General features: G+C 43.4%; 1 protein-coding gene across 8 annotated transcripts in view; it reads left to right on the top strand.

Annotated features, from left to right (window-relative positions):
• invs (inversin) overlaps positions 1–22,928 on the top strand; it is a 272,361-nt gene that overhangs the window by 196,754 nt on the left and 52,679 nt on the right. For all 8 annotated transcript variants that reach the window (XM_060824802.1, XM_060824803.1, XM_060824805.1 and 5 more), the window contains 2 exons: positions 7,052–7,392; positions 21,182–21,899. In XM_060824802.1, the coding sequence (XP_060680785.1) occupies positions 7,052–7,392; positions 21,182–21,899 (1,059 nt within the window). The remainder of the gene's footprint in view (positions 1–7,051; positions 7,393–21,181; positions 21,900–22,928) is intronic.

Raw genomic sequence — 22,928 nt, 5'->3', positions numbered from 1 at the left:
ACCATTCAACAGGGAAGTCTCTTGGAGCAAGTAACAAGCTGACATTGTCAGGTACTCACTTTGAACTTTAGGTTGAGAATTCTTGATCTGTAGTTTGTTTGCTGTCTTTGGTGAGGTTGGAAGCTGAGCATTTAATAAGGCATCACTTATTAATGTTGTTCATCAGTCATGTAGCAAGCAATAATCCTCCATAATTAACAACTTGCTAGTTCCTTAAGTGAAACTCTCCTTGCTGCTTAGTAGATGCATAAAAGATGCAGCAAGATGCTCCCAGGTCCTCATAGGCTTTGCTGAATTGCTAACTCGATTCTGCCGCAGATCTCGCTGTAGCCCATGTCATTCAAGCCACTATAACATTCTGCCCATTATCACTTTTGAAAGATGTTCAGTGACTGGATCCTCAACAGTCCTGAATGACCTGTTGAAAACCTTGCAGTTAGCCCCCTTGCTATTGCTCGGGAGATTTAAATATTGCCTCTAACAACTTGTGGACTTGTCTGTTACATGAATGTTACCAGTCAGAGATGGCTGCCTTTCTCAGCCCAGATGGCCTCCTTCTTCAAAGACCGCAGATTCCCCCCAGACGTGATCGACGATGCCCTCCACCGCATCTCCTCCACTTCCCGCTCCTCCGCCCTTGAGCCCTGCCCCTCCAACCGCCACCAGGACAGAACGCCAATGGTTCTCACCTACCACCCCACCAACCTCCGTATACAGCGTATCATCCGCCGTCATTTCCGCCACCTCCAAACGGACCCCACCACGAGGGATATATTTCCCTCCCCTCCCCTATTAGCGTTCCGAAAAGACCACTCCCTCTGTGACTCCCTTGTCAGGTCCACACCCACCACCAACCCAACCTCCTCTCCCGGCCCCTTCCCCTGCAACTGCAAGAAATGCAAAACTTGGGCCCACACCTCCTCCCTTACCTCTGTCCAAGGCCCCAAGGGATTCTTCCATATCCGCCACAAATTCACCAGCACTTCCACACACATCATCTATTGCATCCGCTGCACCCGATGTGGCCTCCTCTATATTGGGGAGACGGGCCACCTACTTGCGGAACGTTTCAGGGAACACCTCTGGGACACCCGGACCAACCAACCCAACCACCAGCACTTTAACTGCCTTTCTCAGTACAAAACATTGAGGAAAAAAAATGAAGGACCTATTCACAAGAGATACCCATTACATTATATGCATCTCTCTTCAATCCAGTAACCATAATTTCAATCTCCTTAACAGTTTACTTAAATGATTATACATATCAGTGGTTAGCACTGCTGCCTCACAGCACCAGGGTCCCAGGTTCCATTCCAGCCTCAGCGACTGTCTGTGTGGAGTTTGCACATGCTCCCCATGTCTGCGTGTGTTTCCTCCAGGTGCTCCGGTTTCCTCCCACAGTCCAAAGATGTGCAGGTCAGGTGAACTGGCCATGCTAAATAGCCCATTGTATTAGCTATGTTAGTCAGAGGGAAAAGGGACTGGGTGGGTTGCTCTTTGGAGGGGCGGTGTGGACTTGTTGGGCCGAAGGACCTGTTTCCACACTGTAGGGAATCTAGTCTAATGTACAGACATGTTATCTCAGACTTGCATGGCAAATGAGACTTGAACCTGGACATCTGGCCTATAGATAGAGTCACTACAGGTGAATCCTCAGTTCAACACCTGCCTATGTACAATTAACCTTCTGGAGGAGGGTCTTGTGGTGCAGTGCTAATGTCCAGCCTTATGCCAGAAGTGAACTATGTCTGAATAGGTTGATAAACATTTTGTTTTAAATTAACAATCGATACAATTAGTTTCAAAGGCAGGGCAGGGTTTTCTCAATGTTCGGGTTTCCACCCCATCACCTGAAGAATTGGCTTGCATGCACCTCAAAAGCCTTTGCATAGTGATAGCAGTCTTGTTGTACTAAAGGTGGGATTTTTGCACCTCATTTGAGTAGATGTTCTGCCATGCAACTCTGTAGTCCCAACAGTGCCAGTGGCAACAGTAGTCAAACTGAGATTATAAAGAGACACTACTTTCCCCAAATCCCAGGTAAATGTTGGAGCAAGGGGTAGGGAGAGTCCCACCGTGGAAGGCGGTGAATGAAGCTGTGTGTAGGTATTGGAAGATCTTAATGGTGAAGCTGGGGTATTGGAACACTATAGGGCTCTTGAAAATGATTCCCACTTCCTTTCTCACCTGAGGCTTGAGCAGGGTAAAATATGCTGGGCTTCCCCTCTACCCCTGAACTCCTAACAGCCTCAGAATTAAAACTGCATAGGAGGTGTCCCTCAAGTGAACAATAAGTAGCCTTAATCAATGGAAGAGCAGATGGGCCACCCTAGGCCTCACCCAGCTCCTATAAACTATCTACAGATCATAGACATGCAGCAGAGAAGCAGACTCCCAGCTAAATGCCAGTAGGGACCCATAAAATTCTGCTCTTATTTTTTTCTCATTTGAAACGGGTTCCATTTCTAAACATTATGTTGATTGATTCGTTTGACTTGTTTGGAGGATAATTATGGTTTTATACCAGTGAAGATGCTCATGAAATACATATTTGTTCATGAATAATCAAATAATCCAGATGTTTCCTAATTCCTCAATGTATGGTTAGCAGGATTTCCCAAGTGCGCTGTCAGTATTTGCTCCGTAGAGTATGTGGATATTGAACTTCTTTTGTTGTCATCCACTGTAGCTATCCCCTATATTGCTGTAAGTTTTATTACCTTTTGTTTTTATTGTTTCAATAATATATGGCCTAATCTCCTCCCACAATCCTAAAAATTCAAGAAAGAAGAATAATGTACAATGACTCCAAGGAAGTCTTAGGATTCAGTGGGTGATGCTCCTGCCTCTGATGCAGAAGCATTATGTTCAGTCCTACTTGCGGGTTGACAGAAGGAAGGTTCATGCTGCAGCCAATCAAGTTGATAATCATACTGTTAATCCTTCCAGCATTTCCATGGCAGCTGGTAAATGTGGGAAAAATTCCTGGTCAGTTATGGTTGAATGCTGAGTGGCATCCCATGAGCTTTTATCACTTCGTTTTTAATTGATACATAGGGTTTGGGCTTTTGCTGGCCAGTTATTGTCCATCCCAAGTAGCCTTTGAAAAGGTGCAAAATAGCTGCAGTCCATTTAATGTAGGTAAGCCCTCATTACTGTTAGAAAATGAATTCCAGCATTTTGACCCAGCAACAGTGAAGGCACAGTGACATGTTTCCAAGCTATGATGGTGGGTGGCTTGGAGAAGTGCTTGGAGGTGATGCTGTTCCCAAGTATCTGAGGCCCTTGTCCTTCTAAATGGTAGTGGTCACAGCTTTCAAATCTGCAATCCATCTTGTAGGTGCTACAAACTGCAGCTACTGTGCCTCGGTAGTGGAAGGAATGAATGTTTAAGGATGTGGTGCTAATCAAATGGGCTGCTTTGACATGGACGGTGTAAAATTTCTTGAGCTCTATTGATGTACTTATCCAGGCAATTGGGGAGTACTCCATCATACTCATGACGTATGCTTTGTAGTTAGTAGAAAAACATAAGGAAATCTGGAAATAAGTTACTTGCTGCAGGATTCCTAGCCTCTGACCTGCTCTTGTAGCCACTATTTATTTAACAGCCTGTGGCAATCAACAGAAGTTTCTTTTGCCTGTGTTTCACTTGATGCTGTGAAACTTCATAGGAATGAGGACTCGGACAACTCCCTCTCAATTGAATGCTAATTTGCTCTGCTGGGTTTGTCCTGCCAATGGGACAGGACATACCCAATGGATGGTGTTGTCTGGGCATTATCTGCAAGGTATGATACCATAAGTATGACTGTAAGGATGATGGTTGACTAAAGGGAAGGTTTAAACTAAAATGGCAGAGAAATGAGAACTTATACAGGGAGACAGAAAAGAGAGAAACAAGGGTAAAGAACAGAAGACAGGGTGAGAAATAAAAAAAGTGATAGGCAGACTGGGTAATGAAAAAGGAATAATTGGCAACTCTTTCTCAATAGAGAAGGATATCTTTGGTTACTCCCAAACTGTGACCAATTGCGTGACTTCAAACCATACTGCATTTCAAATGTCATCCCTGATCTGTGGTGTTTCAGATGATTTTCTCTGGGGCAGCAGTAAGGATCCAATGAGGAGAATTCTAACCAAGGAAAGGTTAATTCAGTCCTCATATTCGAATTTCTGCCTCCAACTCATCTACTTGTCCGTTTAATATGATAATGATGCCACAACCATCTCTCCTCTTCTCAAAGTTAAAAATCACACAACACCAGATTATAGTCCAGCAGGTTTATTTGGAATTACAAACTTTCAGAGCACTGCTCCTTTGTCATAGAGCTAGTGGGACAGGATCATAGGACACAAAATGTATAGGGCACTGGCACCTCCATGTCATCCTTTTCTCAACTTTGACTGTGGTTGACAAAGTTCCCGGAGCCTGATGAAATATAGAAACAGTATGAATTATCAATTGTCACAAAAACCTCGAAAGGTACATTGAAAAGCGTTTTGTCACCGCAATCCAGTTTCATTTTGAATTACAAAAAGAATAAAAAGAAATTATTCTTCAAACACTATTCCAGGGCTTCTGCAAGGTGTCCCAGGCCTCCTAGATTCCCCACTCTGGTTACAGCAATGACAACCCACCAAGAGTCCATGCTTCAGGCATACCACAGCCAGGAGACCTTGCTCCTGGCATCGCCACATTCGGCAATTCACTGAGTTCAGGCCTACTGCAGGCAGTAGTCCTGCTCCAGGCACTACCACAGCTGACGGCCCACTGAGTCCACACACCAGGCCTACAGCATTCCAGTCCCTTGACCCTGTTCCACCATTCAATGGGATTATGGCTGATCTGAGACCCAATAACCTCAACCAGATGAAGATTGGTGAATCCAGGAGCTGTGTTTTTACATCCACTGACTGAAACTAGTGTGTATGCTTCGACAACTCTTGCACATGGCCAGCCTTTAGGAGAGAAATGCATTCTGTATCAATGTCTCTCCTGGCTTACTGCAGTCATGTGACCTCTGCCATGAAACATTGACTTGGAATTTCCATCTTGCAAAGAATCTTAACGTCACCGCTGTGTCTTGACACTCAAAACACTCCCAACCCTGACCTTCCCCTTGAAGCCTTCAATTTTGCTGCCCCACCTGAGGCCTCAAACCTCAAATTTTACCACTCTAACCCAAGAATTCTGATTTTCCTTCTGTCACTGCCAGGCTTTTGATCACTTCTTTACTATGCTACCAAGGTCCTTCGCTGTTCCTGGATCCCAGCGTCAATAGAATCATGGGATTGCTCCACTCCTCTTCCCCAGTTGACTTATTTCTATCCCCAGTTCAACCTTGCCTCCAACCAGACCCATTTCCAGGCTTATCGATCAGGCTGGTGTCTGAACAAGGATGTTTGTGATGTCATATGCATGGTGTGGATTTAATACATCCCAATATGCATAAGAAATTCTGATTTCCGTGGGTTTTGTGCGACCTTCCAACCTCCCTCCTGCCAATTCCTCAGATAAACAACTGATCAGATCTATAATTCAGATTAAAATGAACAAAAATGAGCTAGTATTATTATTCCTATCTGGTATACCAGGGATTGTCAACTCCTTTCACAATGTGTAGATTCTGGTCAAGGATTTAGTTGGAGTTAGTAGCAACTCTTTATTTCTAATCAAACAATTTTCCAAAACTATCTACTTCGTCAGAAAGAATAATAACTTGAATGAGATTGGTCCCTGTAATAGGTAGTAAAAATTAAGTTGAGATCTTATCATCAGATCTTTCAGCCATTCTCTCTGACACAAGGAATGAAGGCTTATGTAGGAGTCATCCACTTACATCTGCAACATTCAAGCAGGATTAAGAACCCTCAACAAAAAAATAGATTCAATATATGATGCTTTCCCCTTGTCGACACCCTTCGTAAGGAACAGCGTTAATTGAGAATTTCAGGCTTGCAGGTTTTAATTTTTCATTCAGCTAAGGAATGGAAAATCTGTTTGAGGGACAGTGATTTCTGACCAGTGTTTGCTTGGGAATGCCTGAATCAGAAATCAATTGTATTATATTGGATTTTTTTAGAATAGATGGTACCAAAACAGGTCTTTTGACTCAACTAATCCATTCAAGTGTTTATGCTCTACTTAAATCTCTTCTCACCTTTCCTCATGTAAGGCGACCAAGGTAACTATCTATTCCAAGGCACTTCGAACTGTGATTCTTGGATCACAACCTCTGAGGCAACAATGTCTGCTCTGGAGATTTCACTGAACTTGTATGGATGTGTTGTCCTTATAAATCCTCTTTTTCCTCTTAAATTGTGGGTGCAGCCTAGCTAACAAAGCTTTGAGGCCTTTTAGCTCCTTTGAAAGAAAGTGAAAAATGGATTTTCAAAGTCCCTGACACCATTGTTAACCCCAATCACCACCACCACCACCACCTTCTCCCTTCTACCATCACGCTCCTCAACCCTCCTGCAACTTTGCTCTCAGTTCTTACTTAAGGGAATGTGGAAATTTTCAAGCCTTGAGATAAGGTCACAATGGAGAAGTAATTGAGGAAATATAAATCTATTCTCCCTTATCTGCTTTTTGGGTGAGAATGTTTGTTCTGAGTTCCATACTTGAATTTATGATCATTAACCTATATTGATATGTTCTTCACCAGGAGAAAGTATTCTCAAAAACCTTTCATAATTTTATAATAATATCTGTTAGGTCACCCCTCCAACCTCATTTTCATGACCCTGTTTGGCTTTTCCTGATATATCCATGCATTTCTGGCAAAATTCTTGAAAGGCTTCTTTGCACTCTTTCCAATGTCCCTGCATATTTTTTATAATATGGCAACCAAAACTGCGTGCAGTTTGACAAATGTGGGCCAATCAATGTTTGATAATACGTATGAAAGTAGTTGATACTTTTTATTCACTGATATATTGTTAAGCGTGCTGGTATTGTATTCAACATGAAATGATCTATTCACTTCTTCCCACTGTTAACAAAGTATTTGCTTGATTTTTCACTATCTTTATTTAATTACAGGAAGCGTGAGGAGGAAAACAAAAGAAAGGAGGCAGAGATTCAGAAGGAAAAAAAGAGATTGGAATCTGAATTAAATGTACAGCAAAAGGTAGCAAATCTAGAAATCAATTGCCAACTTGCAGATCTTTATCCAGTAAATGGAGAGAGCACTTCCCCTACCATTTCAGAACATGATCAGTTGGAGTTGAGAATTAATGAAGACTTTAAAAGGAGTTCTAAAAGCAAATCAGAAAAGACAGCAAGGATAAGGCCTGTCTTGCAAACTTGGCGGAGTATAGACACAATTCGAAGTCACACTTCATCTATAGAAACTGGAAAAAGAGAAATAAAGAACAGAAAAGGTAAGGCAACTTTCAGTACATAGTTTACATGCATTCGTTAAGAATACTTAGAAAAGAAATATCTACTGATATGGAAGTCATTCTTATAAATGCTAATACATCTCCCATCATATTCCTAAATGATAGCATGACACCTATAATCTAAATGTATGTAAAATTATGTATGTAATCAGAGACACTCATTTTGAGTAATTCAGACCAGCTGTTCTCTGTCCTTTTTATGTGGTTGAAGTTATAATGACTCTTGTATTTTACAGATCATATTCATGATTCTGACCATTTGTTTATGTAAACAATAACATCTGTTTTAACTGGGCCCTACTAGAATATCCTTAGCCTTTATGCCTTTCAAATTGCAATTACTTTTTAATGAGGTTTTCAACAAAAATCACTGCTCCCTTTTAAGTAACATCTCCTTGAATACCAATAAGAAAAGTGTAAATTCCTTCCATGACCCCATTCCTTACTATCTGCAATACAGAGGAACCTCGATTATGCAAATAGCATTTATCCGAAGGAGATCTCGAGGTCCCGATAGAAACATTACATCAAAGATGTGTTTGCAACACTGATCGAGTCTTTTGTTTACAGTGATTAAAAGTGAACTCGGCTTACTGAAATGCTGCCGGGAACAGTCCTGGACATCAATGGGAGCCAAATGACTGACCTCCCGCCCTCTCTCTCTCTCTCCCCACACTTTCCCAAGAGGTCTACACAGGCATATGCCCTAAACGCCCCTTCCCCAGATAACCTCTCCAACATTGTCTCCACAGGACAAAGGTGGAACCTGTCAAAAAATTGCAGTAAAAAGTTTTGTGTGTGTGTGTGCGCATGCGTGCGCGCACGATTTGGACCCCTCAAAAGTCAACAGCAACAGTCTTGTTGATGTCCGGTCCGGCTACCCCAGAGAGGAGGGAGGTGTGGGGGGGGCAGATGCAGGCATGCAGGGGGCTGTGTTGGACTGTGGGTGGTGGTGGGGGGGGGGAAGTAGGTGGTGTTGGATGGGATTGGGGGGGCAGTGTTGGACAAGGTTGGGGCATGGTTGTGGGTGGGGGGGGGAAGCTGAGTGGTGTTGGTCAGGTTTGGGCGGCGGGCAGATGGGATGGCGGTGTTGGACAGGGTTGCAAGGCAGATGTGAGTGGGGGGGGAATGGGGGTGGTGTTCGATGGGGTTGGATGGCGAGCTGGGGAGGGGGTGGTTGTTGGAAGGGGTTGGGTGTGGGTGTGGGTGGGGGAAGGTGGGCAGTGTTGGACAGGGTCGGGCAGCAGACAGGGTGGTGTTGGATGGGGTTGGGGGGGCAGGAGATGGGCAGTGGGGCGGTTTTGGATGGGTTTGGGGTGGACTGGGGGGGGCGTTGTTGGACGGGGTTGGCGGACTGGGTGGGGGCGTTGTTGGATGGGGTTGGGGACGGACTGGGTGGGGGCGTTGTTGGACGGGGTTGGCGGCGGACTGGGTGGGGGCGTTGTTGGACGGGGTTGGGGCGGACTGGGTGGGGGCGTTGTTGGACGGGGTTGGCGGCGGACTGGGTGGGGGCGTTGTTGGATGGGGTTGGGGACGGACCGACGTTGACAATGTTGTACAGAATCAGGGGGTGGCAGATGGGCGGGTGGGGGCGGTTTTGGACGGGTTTGGGGGCGAACTAGGGGTGGCAGCATTGGTCAGGGTTGGGTGCGGACTGGGGAGGTGGCGTTGGATGGGGTTGGGGCAGATTGGAAGGCAGCATTGGACGGGGTTGGGGACGGACTGGGGGTGGTGGTGTTGGACGAGGTTGGGGCCAGACTGGGGGGGTGGCATTGGACGGGGTTGAGGGCAGACAGGGTTGGGGTGGACTGGGGGACGCGATTTGACGAGGTTGGGGGCAGACTGGAGTGATGGCGTTGGATGGGGTTGGGGGCGGACTGGAGGGGTGGCGTTGGATGGGATTGGGGCGGGCTGAGGGGGCAGTGTTGGACGGGGTTAGGTGCGGGCTGAGGAAGCGGTGTTGGACTGGGTTGCGGGCAGGCTGGGGGTGGCGGCGTTGGACTGGGTTGGGGGTGGGCTGGGAGTGGTGGCGTTGGATGGGGTTGGGGCGGGCTGGGGGTGGCGGCGTTGGACAGGGTTGGGGGCGGGCTGAGGGGGGGCGACATTGGACAGGGTTGCAGGCGGGCTGAGGGGGCGGCATTGGACAGGGTTGGGGGTGGTGGCGTTGGACGGGGTTGGGGGCGGGCTGAGGGGGCGGCGTTGGACGGGGTTGGGGGCGGGAATGGGGTGGCAGCGTTGGATGGGGTTGGGGCGGGCTGGGGGGCGGCGTTGGACGAGGTTGGGGCCGGCTGGGGGGGGCGGCGTTGGACGGGGTTGGGGGCAGGCTGGGGGGGGGGGGGGGCGGCGTTGGACGGGGTTGGTGGCAGGCTGGGGGTGCGGCGTTGGTCGGGGTTGGGCCGGGCTGGGGGTGCGGCGTTGGTCGGGGTTGGGCCGGGCTGGGGGTGCGGCGTTGGTCGGGGTTGGGGCGGGCTGGGGGTGCGGCGTTGGTCGGGGTTGGGGCGGGCTGGGAGGGCGGCGTTGGACGGGATTGTGGGCTTGCTGTGGGTGGTGACGTTGGACTAGGTTGGGGGCAGACTGGGGGGACGGGGTTGGGGGCGGGCTGGGGGTGGCGGCATTGGACAGAGTTGGGGGCGGCGTTGGACGGGTTTGGGGGTGGGCTAGGGGTGGCGACGTTGGACAGGGTTGGGGGCAGGCTGAGCGGGCTGAGGGGGCAATGTTGGACAGGGTTGGGGGCGGGTTGAGGGGGCGGCGTTGGACAGGGTTGGGGCAGACTGGGTTGGACGGTGTTGGATGGGGTTGGGGGCAGTCTGGAGGGGCGGCGTTGGACGCGGTTGGGGGCAGACTGGGCTGGGCGGTGTTGGACTGGGTTGGGGGCGGATTGGAGTGGGGCATTGTTGGATGGGATTGGAGCGCAGACTGGGGGACAGTGTTGATTGGGGTTGGGGGTGAACTGGGGGGTAATGTTGGATAGGATTGGGGGGCAGACTGGGGGGCATTGTTGGATGGGGTTGGGGGCATACGGGGGTGGCGGTGTTGAACGAGGTTAGAAGATGGACGGGGGGCAGTGTTGGACAGGTTTGGGGGGGCGGACGGGGTGCAGTGTTAGACAGGGTTGGGGGGGTGGTAGACGGGCAGGCGAGGGTTGTGTTGGACGAAGTTGGGGGACGGAGGGGTTGAGGACTCGTGTGCGTTGTGCTACTGCCTAGTCTCCTGACCGGGGAGCGGACTTAACAGAAAACTCCGAGCCCCAGAGGAAAGGCATTGAATCAATTAACCAAATAATCAATTATCCAAACAAAATAGTGCCTGCCCATCTCATTTGGATAATCGAGGTTCTCTGTTTAACTATGTTAGTTTTTAGCTGGGTGGGAGGGTGAACTTTGATAGCAAAAACAGGAAGGCAGATCATTATCTAAATGGCAATAGTTTGGGAAAGGGGGAGTTGCCTCGAGACCTCGGTCTCCTTGTACACCAGCTGCTGAAAGTAAGCATACAGATGCAGCAGATGTTGAAGAAGGCAGTTAGTATGTTGGCCTTCATAGCAAAACGATTTGTATACAGGAGTAGGAAGTCTGCTGCAATTTTATAGGGCCTTGGTTACCTGGAACACTCTGCAATGTTTGTCTCTTTATCTGAGGAAGAATGTTCTGGCAATGAATCGTGTGACACAAAGGATAACCAGACTGATACCTGGCAGAGCAGGACTGATATATGAAAAGAGACTGGAACTGTTTGGAGTGTATTCATTGTAGTTTACAAAAATGAGGGGGTATGTTATAGAAACCTATAAAATTCGAACAGGACAAGACAGAGTAAATGCAAGAATGATGTTCCAAATGACCAGGCAGCTTAGAACGAAGGGTCACAGTCTAAGAATACAGGGTAGTCCATTTAGGACCAAAACAAGGAGAAATTTCTTCACTCAGAGAATGAAGAGCCTGTGGAATTCTTTGTCACAGAAAGCAATTGAGGCCAAAACAATGAAGGTTTTCAAGGAGTTGCATATAGTTCTTAGAGCTAAATGGTTTAAAGGGTGTGAAGAGAAAGCGGGAGCAAGGTACTGAGTTGGATAAGCAGCTGTGATCATATTGAATGGCAGAATAAGCTTGGAGGGCTGTTTGGCGTATTATTTTCTATGTTTCTGTGTTTCTATCAGCACTCCTCTAATTCTATCCTCTCAAACATTCTTGATTATGATTGCTCCATTATTCGTGCTATGCTTTCAGCTATAAAGGCTCTAAGCTCAGAAATGTCTTTCTTAAATGTCTCTACCTCTCTTTCCAGTACTCTAACCCCATCTCTTTCACTAAACATTTTGATATTTGCCATAACATTTCTTTGTATGGTTTGGTATCAGATTTGCTGAGTGATGCTCCTGTTATATTTTGGATAGTTTGCAGTTTTAAAGGTGCCATATAAATATAAATTGTTAGTTTAAATACAGGATAATTAAAAGTTTACTGCAAAAGATAATTTGACATTATTGGAGGGTGTTATATTTTTCCTTTCCTTACTTAATTATACTATGTATTGTTTTGCTGTCTGCACCTACTAATTGGATATTGTTTCATTCAAATTAGTGGATAATTTTTATTGTTATTTCCCACTCTAATTCATGGTTTTAAGATGGAAGTCGATGCAGCGGTGCCAAGATGATTGGGAGTATTAAGACAGTGGTGAATGAATGCTAAGCTGCTTAAAGCAGATTAAAATCTTTTGAGTGAACTGGGCCTTTTTATTCACAAAATAACATTTAACTTAGAATAGCATAAAATTATTCAGGCACAAACTTGAAGCAATAGCGAAGGAAAGAGATGCAAACATCATATGCAGACTCCCTAACTGTTTAAGGAAAATGCCATGACACAGTAACTAAGGCAAACAAGTACCCACAGTAAACTCCCAAGAGTCAAACCATACCCTGTTCTTGGTTTAAGCTTAAATTACAATTATTTCTGCCAAGTATGACTCCAACCAGGAGAGTGTTTTCCCCCAATATCCATTGACTGCAGTTTTGCTAGGGCTCTTGGATTTCACACTTGGTGGAATGTCGCCTTGATGTCAAAGTCATCACTTTCATCTCATCTGTGAAATTCACCTCTTTTGTCCATGTTTGAACCAAGGGACCATAGTGAGATCAGGAGCTATGTGCCTGGCAGAACCCAAACTGGGCATCAGATGGCAGGTTATTGCTGAGCAAGTGCCGCTTGATATCTGGAAGGACATGAGTGAACCAGGTTATCGGTCCAACAATCGACAATAGTTCCATGGTCAGTAGATTTTTATTACAGATTCTTAAAATTGAATTCAAATCCCACAATCTGCTGTGGTGGCTTTCAAATTCAGATGCCCAGAACATTAGCTGAGATTCTGGATTGTTAGTCTAGTGATAATACAACTAGTCCATTGCCTCCCTATTCATATTTACAAACCTGTCATATCTAAGCATGCCTAAAGACTGAGCTTCCACACCCTCTAGGAGGAGAATTCCAATGATTAGCAGTCCTCTATGTAAAGGAATTTCTCCACATCTCAGTTGTAATTGGTATCCGCTTTTTTTTAAAATTGTGCCCCCTTGTTCTAGATTCTCTACCCAGGGGAAATGTCTGAGCTATTGCTTCAAGTAGTTTGTAGGTTTCAAGGTGATCAACTCTTTGTTTCTTCAAAACTCTGGAGGATACAAGCCCAGTTTTCCCAGCCTCTCTTCAAAGGTCAGTCCCACCTTTCCAGGGGCAAGTCTAATGAACCTCCCTCTATAGCAATAATATTGTTCCAAAGGTAAGGATCAAAACTACACTCATTACTCCAGATGTTGTCTAACCAAGGTTCTGTATAAGTGAAGCAAAACTTTACTACTTCCATACCCAAGTAATCTTGCAATAAAGACTGACATACGAGTAGCCTTCCTATCTGCCTGCTGCACATGCATGTTAGCCTTCAGTAATGTATTGACAAGAATATTCAGGTGCCTTTGTACATGGACATTTTCTAACCTCTTACCGTTCAAGAGATGCTTTGCATTTCTATTCTTCTTTCACAGTTTATTTCAGCCATAGTGCACTTCCCTTTTAAGAGATGTGGACTAGCTTTAAGTGATGCTTAAATTCAGTTTTGAGCGCCAAGCTGACATGCTACATGTAACATAAGAAACAGCCATGAGTTCATCGCACATTTTTGGAGTGGGGTATCAAAGTGAATCACGTATTCTCCTTGCATTTGCATTTTCTTTCCTCAGTTTATTAAACCTTTTTTGGTTTATATTGTTTCTTTTATTTGTAGTTCAGTTATGTCTGTGGCAGAAGAGCTGGGCAGATAATCTAGCCCCTCTACTCCATGAGCCATATCATTAGCGTTGTGATTCAAGTGACTTTCACCAGATTGCGGATGCAGTAAATGATGTGTGTGGACGTGCAGGTGAATTTGTGGTGGATATGGAAGGATCCCTTAGGGCCTTGGAGGGAAGTAAGGGAGGAGATGTGGGCTCAAGTTTTGCATTTCTTGCAGTTGCAGGGGAAGGTGCCAGGAGTGGAGGTTGGGTTGGTGGGGGGTGTGGACCTGACGAGGAAGTCACGGAGGGAGTGGTCTTTTTGAAATGCTGTTAGGGGAGGGGAGGGAAATATATCTCTGGTAGTGGGGTCCATTTGGAGGTGGCAGAAATGATGACGGATGATACGATGTATATGGAGGTTGGTGGGGTGGTAGGTGAGGACCAGTGGGGTTCTGTCCTGGTGGCGAGCGGAGGAGCGGGAAGTGGAGGAGATACGGTGGAGGGCATCGTCGATCACGTCTGGAGGAAATTGCAGTCTTTGAAGAAGGAGGCCATCAGGGTTGTTCGCTATTGGAACTGGTCCTCCTGGGAGCAGATGCGGCGGAGACGAAGGAATTGGGAATATGGGATGGCGTTTTTACAGGGGACAGGCTGGGAGGAGGTGTAGTCTAGGGAGTCGGTCGGTTTATAGTAAATGTCCGTGTTGATTCGGTTGCCTGAGATAGAAATGGAAAGGTCTAGGAAGGGGAGAGAGGAGTCTGAGACAGTCCAGGTAAATTTGAGGTCAGGGTGGAAGGTTTAGTCTCCTCATTTCCCCTCCCCCCACCTTGTCTTAGTCAAATCCCTCGAACTCAGCACTGCCTTCCTAACCTACAATCTTCTTCCTGACCTCTCCGCCCCCATCCCCACTCCGGTCTATCACCCTCACCTTGACCTCCTTCCACCTATCGCATTTCCAACGCCCCTCCCCCAAGTCCCTCCTTCCTACCTTTTATCTTAGCCTGCTGGACATACGTTCCTCATTCCTGAAGAAGGGCTCATGCCCGAAACGTCGATTCTCCTGCTTCTTGGATGCTGCCTGACCTGCTCCATTCCCACAACAAACAAGACAATAATGCTCTGCAATGATTGACTTTTTAAGAAAATAAAGCAAAATGAAACAAATGCTCCCTTGGGCCAAGATTTGCAACTCAAAAAATAAAATGAGATAACTTAACACAATTCCTTGAGTTTCCTGTCAATGCAATCAAAATGCTGATTGATTTTTGATTTGATTTGTTTTATTCTTGTCATACACACTGAGATGCTGTGGAAAAATATTATTTTGCGTGCAATACAGGCAAATTATACCTTAGAAAAGTATATTGGGGTGTTACAGCTACAGAAAAGTCGGTGATAGAAAATCCAGATTTGACTTCAATTCAGACCGAAAGTCAGTTAATTGTTATCTCTTTGCCACTGTTAAGTGTTCAGTGCTTATGAGTTAGCCAGTAATACCAGTATTTGGGAATTTCTCTGGTTTCCAATAATACTACACCAAGAGAAATCTGTCCAGCTTGACCTGCCCTCAGCTGTCAGCCTAACTTCAGAAGAGTGTTGTTAGGTGACCTTTAGCATTTTTTCCAAACCAGGTTTGTAGAACATTTGAAGAATAAGCTTCATCTCTCATCTTTCTTAAAAGCTTTGCTTGTCTCCTTTCTAAAGTTACTTGACATTTCAGTAATTCGCAAGTGAGTCACAGCTCACATTACACCTTTCATTTCCATGTCAAAAAAAAAGTCTGTCTTCAAAACTTGATCAATCCTTTAAATCTAGACTGTCCAAACAATTCTATATTTTAGTTCCTCACAGTCCTTAAGTATAAATATGAATGTATAAACAAAAATATGTAATACAAGTGGAGCTCGTGAGATCAGAATGTATTGAATTTAAATAAAATCTGTGTCTTTGCTGAACATGTGAGTACAAAGAGATACCAAGCATAAATTAGGAATGTTGGGCTAAAGCATATTGTAAGCATTGTACTTTAGAATAGCATTGAGTGTTGCTAAGAGTTGCTGGGAGTAAAGTATATAATAATGGATTATTTGAAGTATTTTTTTCCAAGGCTCAGCTAAAAGAGTTAGCAGATGAAGGTAGAAATAAAAGCAGAATCTTGTAAAGATGAGATGCTTAAACTAATTACATAGCATTTGAAATTAAAACAAGAGAATTCTCAACTTGATGCATTATTACTGGAATTACTTAAGATTGTGTAGAAATAAAAAGCCTTGAATTGCAAGAAAGGTGGAAAGAGAGATTAGATTAGATTACTTACAGTGTGGAAACAGTCCCTTCGGCCCAACAAGTCCACACCGACCCGCCGAAGAGCAACCCAGCCAGACCCATTCCCTTGCATTTATCCCTTCACCTTCCACTATGGGCAATTTAGCATGGCCAATTCACCTAACTTGCACAGGAAACCAGAGCACCTGGAGGAAACCCACGGAGACACGGGGAGAATGTGCAAACTCCACGCAGACAGTTGCCTGAGGCAGGAATTGAACCTGGGTTTCTGGCACTGTGAGGCAGCAGTGCTAAGCTCTGTGCCACCGTGCCGCCCTGGAGGAAGAAAATAAAACAATTTAACATAAGAAAGCTTGGAAAAATCGAGAGGAGAATGACAAAGGTATGGAAGTGGTGTTTTAAAATCTTGAAAACTCCAAGGAGACATGGAAATCAGGCAACATGATTTGGCTAGAAAAAAGCTTAAAGAAGAGTTAATATTTCAGAAGATGCTTCTGATACCAATAATAGATTTGATTTAACAGGAAATCTGCACTTAGTGCCTAAATTTGCAGAGGATAAAGTTGAAAGATATTTAACCTCATTTGTAAAGATAGCAGGGCAGACATAGAGACCAAAATAATACTACAGAGCGTTTTGACAAACGCTGTTATGAACGTGAATGCCAGTTTGTCAAAAGCACAATCTGCAGACTATGAAACTGTTAAGAAAGCAATAATCCATGTTTATGAGCTTGTTACTGAAGCTTATCAATTAAAGTTTAGGGCAACAAGTAACAAACCTAACCAGACATTTGCAGAATTTATAAGAGAAAAGAATTAGCATAGGATCAGTGGTTTTGATAAATGAATTTGGAAAGAAAATGTAAAACCTAAGGAAAATCATGATTATGGAAGTATTCAAAAATAGTATTCCAGTAAACTTTAAAGCTAATATCAGTTTCAAAATCTAAAAAGCAGCAGTCCTGGCAGGTATTTTGCATAATTAGAAGTGTGGAGAGGGTAATATGGGAATCTGCAAGAAAACTGGATGAGTAAGAAGGCTGGAATGGAAAATGTCCTAGCTTTAAGGAACAAGCAGAAGGATGCCCGAGCAAGAGAGAGGAATGCTAGGACGAACAGTAACGTAGAGAAAGTAACATGTTTCCATTGCATTAAGTCTGGATATACCAAAGCTAATTGTTAAGAGGTTAGTTGGGAGAATTGCAGTAGTAGGAATGCCTAAAGAATCCTTAGAAAAAGGGGCATCATAAAGATGGTTATTAAACTGTACCTGTAGTGTGACAAGATATTGCTTCCTTGGATTCTTTAGGAAAGTTTAGATGACTAGTCACAAAATTCTTTGTTCAATATTAATAAAGAGAATCAGATGCCTGGAGATTCTGAATATGCTGTTTGAAAAGTAGAGAAACCAATAAAAATATTGAGAGGCAATGGAGCTGTTTAGGATGAGAGGGTTGAGATATAAAAGAGACCTAAGGAGCAACTTTTTCACACAGTGGATGGTACGTGTATGGAATGAGCTGCCAGAAGAAGTGGTGGAGGCTGATACAATTGCAACACTTATAAAAGCATCTGGATGGATATATGAATAAGAAGGGTTTGGAGGCATATGGGCCGGGTGCTGGCAGGTGGACTAGATTGGGTTGGGATATCTGGTCAGCATGGACGGGCTGGACCGAAGAGTCTGTTTCTGTGCTGCACATCTCTTTGATTCTATAACTATGTTGTAACTAGCTCTCAAGTCCATAGAATTGGACTGGAAGACAAGGATGCTATGAAAAAGGAAACTGATGAAGAAATGCCATTAACAGACACAACTGTCAAAAAAAATAGAATAATAAAAATAAAGGAAAGGAAGATGGCGTCCAACTTCGCTCATCTTCTTTAAAACAATGTAACAGGTGAATGCTGAATTAAGAGTGTTATACCAAACACACCACTCAGAAGTTGTGTTAGAGCCTATACCTGAGTGTTGTGATTTGAAAGACAAATGGAGAATGGAGGTTACCTCAAATTCTAGCTAATGAAGAATGGGCAGTTGTCCGTCAGATGGTGGTTCAAACTGAATATTATAATACAAGTTTATAGATAGACCACAAAATGCCAGTGGCAAGTAATTTAAGTATTAGCAAAACAGAGGCTAAAATACTAAAATATTTTTAATGGCCAGAATTACATAAAGATGTGGATAAATTTCACCTAACATGTTGTATATCAAGTAGTAAGGAAATCTAAACCATCAATTAAACTCATGACTTTAATTTTGCTACAAGCCATAGACGAACCGGTTTAGCAGGGTGTCAATAGATTGTGCAAGACCTCTACCTAAAACTAGATGGGATCATAACAGTAGACACATGATTCAGCTCAAGGCCTAATTATGAGGACCGATCACTGTGGCAAGAGTAGGGGATGAAGTATAACCTGCATCAAGAATGGAACACTCCTCCCCTACTTTTCCTTTTAGTTAGATCTCAAAAAAAGGTCTGGCTATAGATTAAGGAAACAAAGGAGGAAATAACTCCAAAGCTGACTTGGTTACATGCCTCATTCGAAAATTAAGAGACAGTGAAGTGTTTCCTAGATCACTAACAACAGAGAGGCAGTGAGAATACAGAAGATGAGCAGTTGGTAAGAGCAAGACCAGAAGTGGGAATAAAACCTTACAGAGGCAGTGGGAAAGGGTGATCTATCAGGAGCCAGGGATAACACAACTGATCCCCCATTGGGATTGAGAGGTAGATTCCTCTTTCCCCATCCCAGGGTCAGTTTGGGTGGAACCCGGTGCCGTGTTCCTTCAGGCCAGTTGCCTTTTATAACAACCACTCGGTTCTCAAAGGCAATTAGGAAATACAATAGATATTAGTCTATCTACATCTACTTAAATCATGAAAAGAATAGAAAAAATAAATATTTGTTTAAAGTTAAGCACTGGTAGGGGATGAGTAACTGGAAGCCCCTGTGAAATAATATGGGCTGACCACCTGCCCACTTGCTGACAGCAGACTGAAAATTTCAGCCCTTTGTGTTGAAGCGGGTTTTGATACTCATGAGTATTAACAAAGTATGAATCATGAGTAAGCTGTGGCTTATTTCCCTACTGTAAATGAACTTGCAGATAAATGGTTTTTGGTTTGTTATGAGATGCTTTCTTAATTTTGTGGGTACAAAATGTGGAATGTAGCTTCTTGCTGACCTGCACCAGACCTCAGTGTCTACTGACTTTATGTAAAAGTAGCTCTAGTCAATGTTGATACCTAAAATGTACCATTATGGTGCTATCTTTCCTCATTCTCCAAACTCTTCCAAAATGAGAAAAACTTTACTCATTTTCCAAGACCAGAAATCCATAATAAATATGTAAAAAATAAGTATTAAACACAGAAATGCGTTTCAAGGATGACAAACCTACTTATGTTTTTATAATATCAAATTTAATCTAATTGTACAACATTTTTAATTTGCTGTGTTCAGCACTGTGGAAAAGTCTCAAGTATAAACACATAGTATATAAAATGAAGTGATCGTGCATGAAAGTCAACACACATATTGTTGTGTGTTAGGACATGGGCAGTTTTTATCAAGAGCAGCCAGTAAGAAGTTTATGGAGCAAGTAAACACCAGTGGTTTAAAAAAAAGGATGGTTGAAGGTTTCAGCAGCACATGAGCTGAGGCAGGGTGGAGTTAGATCGATATTATGGAGATAGATATAGACAGTCTTAGTGCAGCCATGTGGTTGAAAGCTCGTTTCAGTCTAATTTGACACCAAGGTTATAAACGGTTTCTTTCAACTTCAAACAGTTGGCAGGGAAAGGGCTGGTGTACGTAACTAGACATGCTAGAAACAATATTAACTACATTGGATTCACAAATAACATTCGATAGAGATAACTTGTACCAAGGCTTAAGATATATCTATCTCCTCCTATCTACTTGGTTTACATGTTAGCAGGCAAATGCACAGTGGACAAGAGGTTATCTTGATTGACATAGGACTTTAGCTGGTTTTGTGGAATCAGCTGATATCTATTTAATTTAGAAGGGAAATGTTTTGGAAATGGTGGAGATCCTTTAAAAATGCTTTAACTCGGTGCTGCTATTAGCTGAGTTTCTGTGGGACAATACAATGGCTTTAAGAGGTGTGATTTCACCTAGTTATTCTCATGAAGACAGGTTGAGACAAAGGTGTCAAGCTGACTGTTCCAGACCAATAAAGGGAACAGCTTGTGAGGCCTTGGGACAGTAGAAGCAGTATGATGGGATGCGGTTAAGATCCCACAGAACCAGCATTTTAGTTTAACGTTCAGTAGCTACTGAGGTTTGAAAACTGCTATATATCTCTCTGCTACAGCAAAACACTTGAGTTCTCTCTCCCTCTGAGTTGTCTGTTGATGTTCTTTCCTCCTGGGCTGGAGAATTGCATGTGAGACCATCTACTTTACTGCATTTACCTTTGCCAAGATGTTTACAGAATGTTAGTACATCGGAAAAGTTGCTGTTTATTAGTTAAATAATCTGTTATTTTGTTAAGTTTTCCGATAGTGTCAAGTTATTGCAATTCTTCTTTCTTTTGTTTGTAATTTTACTATAGTGTAAGAATAAAAGTGTGTTTTGCTTCAAGCCTGGTAGTTTGACTAATCGAGGTGCTGGTTAATAGCTCAATGCATTGAGGGCATTCAGAAGTCCTGAAAACCAATGCATACAGTTAAGTGTTGAGGTTCGGGCTCATGAAAAACCTTAGGAGCCACTAAATAGTTGAATGCAGCTGAGATTGGGAGTCAAGGAAGTCCATTAGCAGTATTTATGCAGCAGTGTAATGATAGCTGTTCTAAGATGTGAAGTATAAGGTGTTAGGGAGGTTAACCACTTTGGGTTAAGTGAGATATATTGCTTGGACACAACTCAACGGAAGTACATTCCTTGACCTTCAAGTGTTTGATGCTTGTTAATGGTTGGTGTAAAAAGTTGAAAAACGCTCTATTTTCCAACACTAAAACCTGTCACCTAGATAAACTTGACATTTACCAGTACATTTTTCAGAATAAATTACTCAATTTTAGAATTTTATAGATGGTTATGAATTTTTACTGACAATACCAATAATAGAACTTTTCTTATATGTAGATGCAATCTCAAATGTCACAAAACAAGAAGTGTTTGTTATAACTTATTGGCTATTTTTACTAATGTATGATTTGTTTCATCATTCTAGAACTTATCAGGAAAAGCTCAAAGGGTACTCATGTCTGTGATCATCATCAATACAATGAAGGAAGCATTCCTAGTGAACTACACTCTTGTAGACAGCTCACTCCTTCAGAAAAAGGAGATGCTAACACTGACAGTGATCGAAGGATCCCTGAAAGTACTAACAGATCCAATGGCTGTAAGTCAAAACCTACTGGCTTTAGATCAGCCAGTGCAACAAAAAAATCAGTGAAACAACAAAACCCACCTCCATTAATTTGTGGCAGACATCGTAAATTAACATCTGAATCTTCCCAAGAATATGAAGCGCCTTGGACAGGACTAAAGTGCGGTCGATTCTCACCTGCTGGTTCAAGTCGGCCTGGAAGCGCCAAATATGCAATTGTAAACAGTACTGATAATGCTGTCAATGCAGTGCAAACTGGTGCCCAGTGCTCTGGTACCATCACTTCTGTTTTGCATCCTCCAGCCTGTCCAAAACCTAAAAGTCGTAGTGGAATGTATGATAATACGATTGAAAATGCACCTCGGGACAGGACTAGTTATTTGCAAACTCCTAGCGCTGAAAAAGGTTCATTTGCCACTTTGAATGATAGACGATCTGATATCCAGCTTATCCCTTTGGAAATTCGAGTACAAATAGTGGAAAAGGAGAGATTGCGAAAAGAGCTGTTTCGGAAGAAGAATAAGGCAGCAGCAGTTATTCAGAGGGCATGGAAAAGGTAGGACACTTTATTAATATTAAACTGCTATGTTGCAATGCTTCTATCTATTCCGTGAACAATGCATTCATGTAGTAATTCACATTAATCCTTTGATTAACTATGTGAAAGATTCTTGAAGGAGTGAGTCTTAATAGGGGTCTTAAAAGAGATGTGAGACGAAAAGTCCGAATATTTGGAGAAAGAATTCCTGGCTGTGGTGCCTTAACAGCTGAAGGCATAAATACTAATCATGAGGCAAAGGGAAGAGGCCAAGTCATAGGAATAGAATTCATCAAAAAGGGGCTGTTAGACTGAAGAACGTTATTGGGATAGGGAGAGGTGAAAGATCAGATGGAAGAATTTACAACTGAGGGTGAAAATTGTAAATTGAGATACTATAGGTTTGGGAGCCAATCTTCATCAGCTAACACAGGAGTGATAAGTCAGCAGGATTTCATTCCGGTTACAATGCATTGAGCATAATTGTGGATGGTTTATAGAGCATGCAATATGGGAGGACAGGTGAACATCAGAATTGGAGAGAGTATGGAAATGACAAAGATATGGATGAGATTTTCAGTAGCTGATGGGCTGAGACAGTTGGACCAATATGACTGACCTGGACGTAAATAGCCTTTCAAATAAAAAGAATGTACTGGAAAAAGCATAGTTGAGTGTTTCATACGTTAGCAAGATTAAGAAAACTTTGATTTGAGTAGCTTTTCTCCAGTTCTGCTGAATCTTCAACTGTCAGTTATTCTCAACACGATATATGTTTCTCAGGGGGATTGTTTTTAAATCCTTGTAGGGTGTCATTGTTTAATAATAGACATGTCAGAATTTCTGGTATGTTCAAATGAAGAGAAAAGATCCATGTTTTTTCACCTGCAGCTGGATTACTCTGCAAGTATATCTTTACTTGGAATCTCAAAAGGAACCTCAAATGTGCTCCAGAAAGCCTAGTACTTTGACATCCACTCTGCTTTTTGGTGGCAAATTTTCATCTCCTGCTGCATGCAAAGTTTTCAAGCAGCCAGCATCCCTGGG

This window comes from Hemiscyllium ocellatum, chromosome 5 (genome assembly GCF_020745735.1).
Source record: "Hemiscyllium ocellatum isolate sHemOce1 chromosome 5, sHemOce1.pat.X.cur, whole genome shotgun sequence".
NCBI lineage: Eukaryota > Metazoa > Chordata > Chondrichthyes > Orectolobiformes > Hemiscylliidae > Hemiscyllium > Hemiscyllium ocellatum.
The sequence above is the reverse complement of the archived record's forward strand: the minus strand, read 5'-3'. Positions and strand labels throughout refer to the sequence as shown.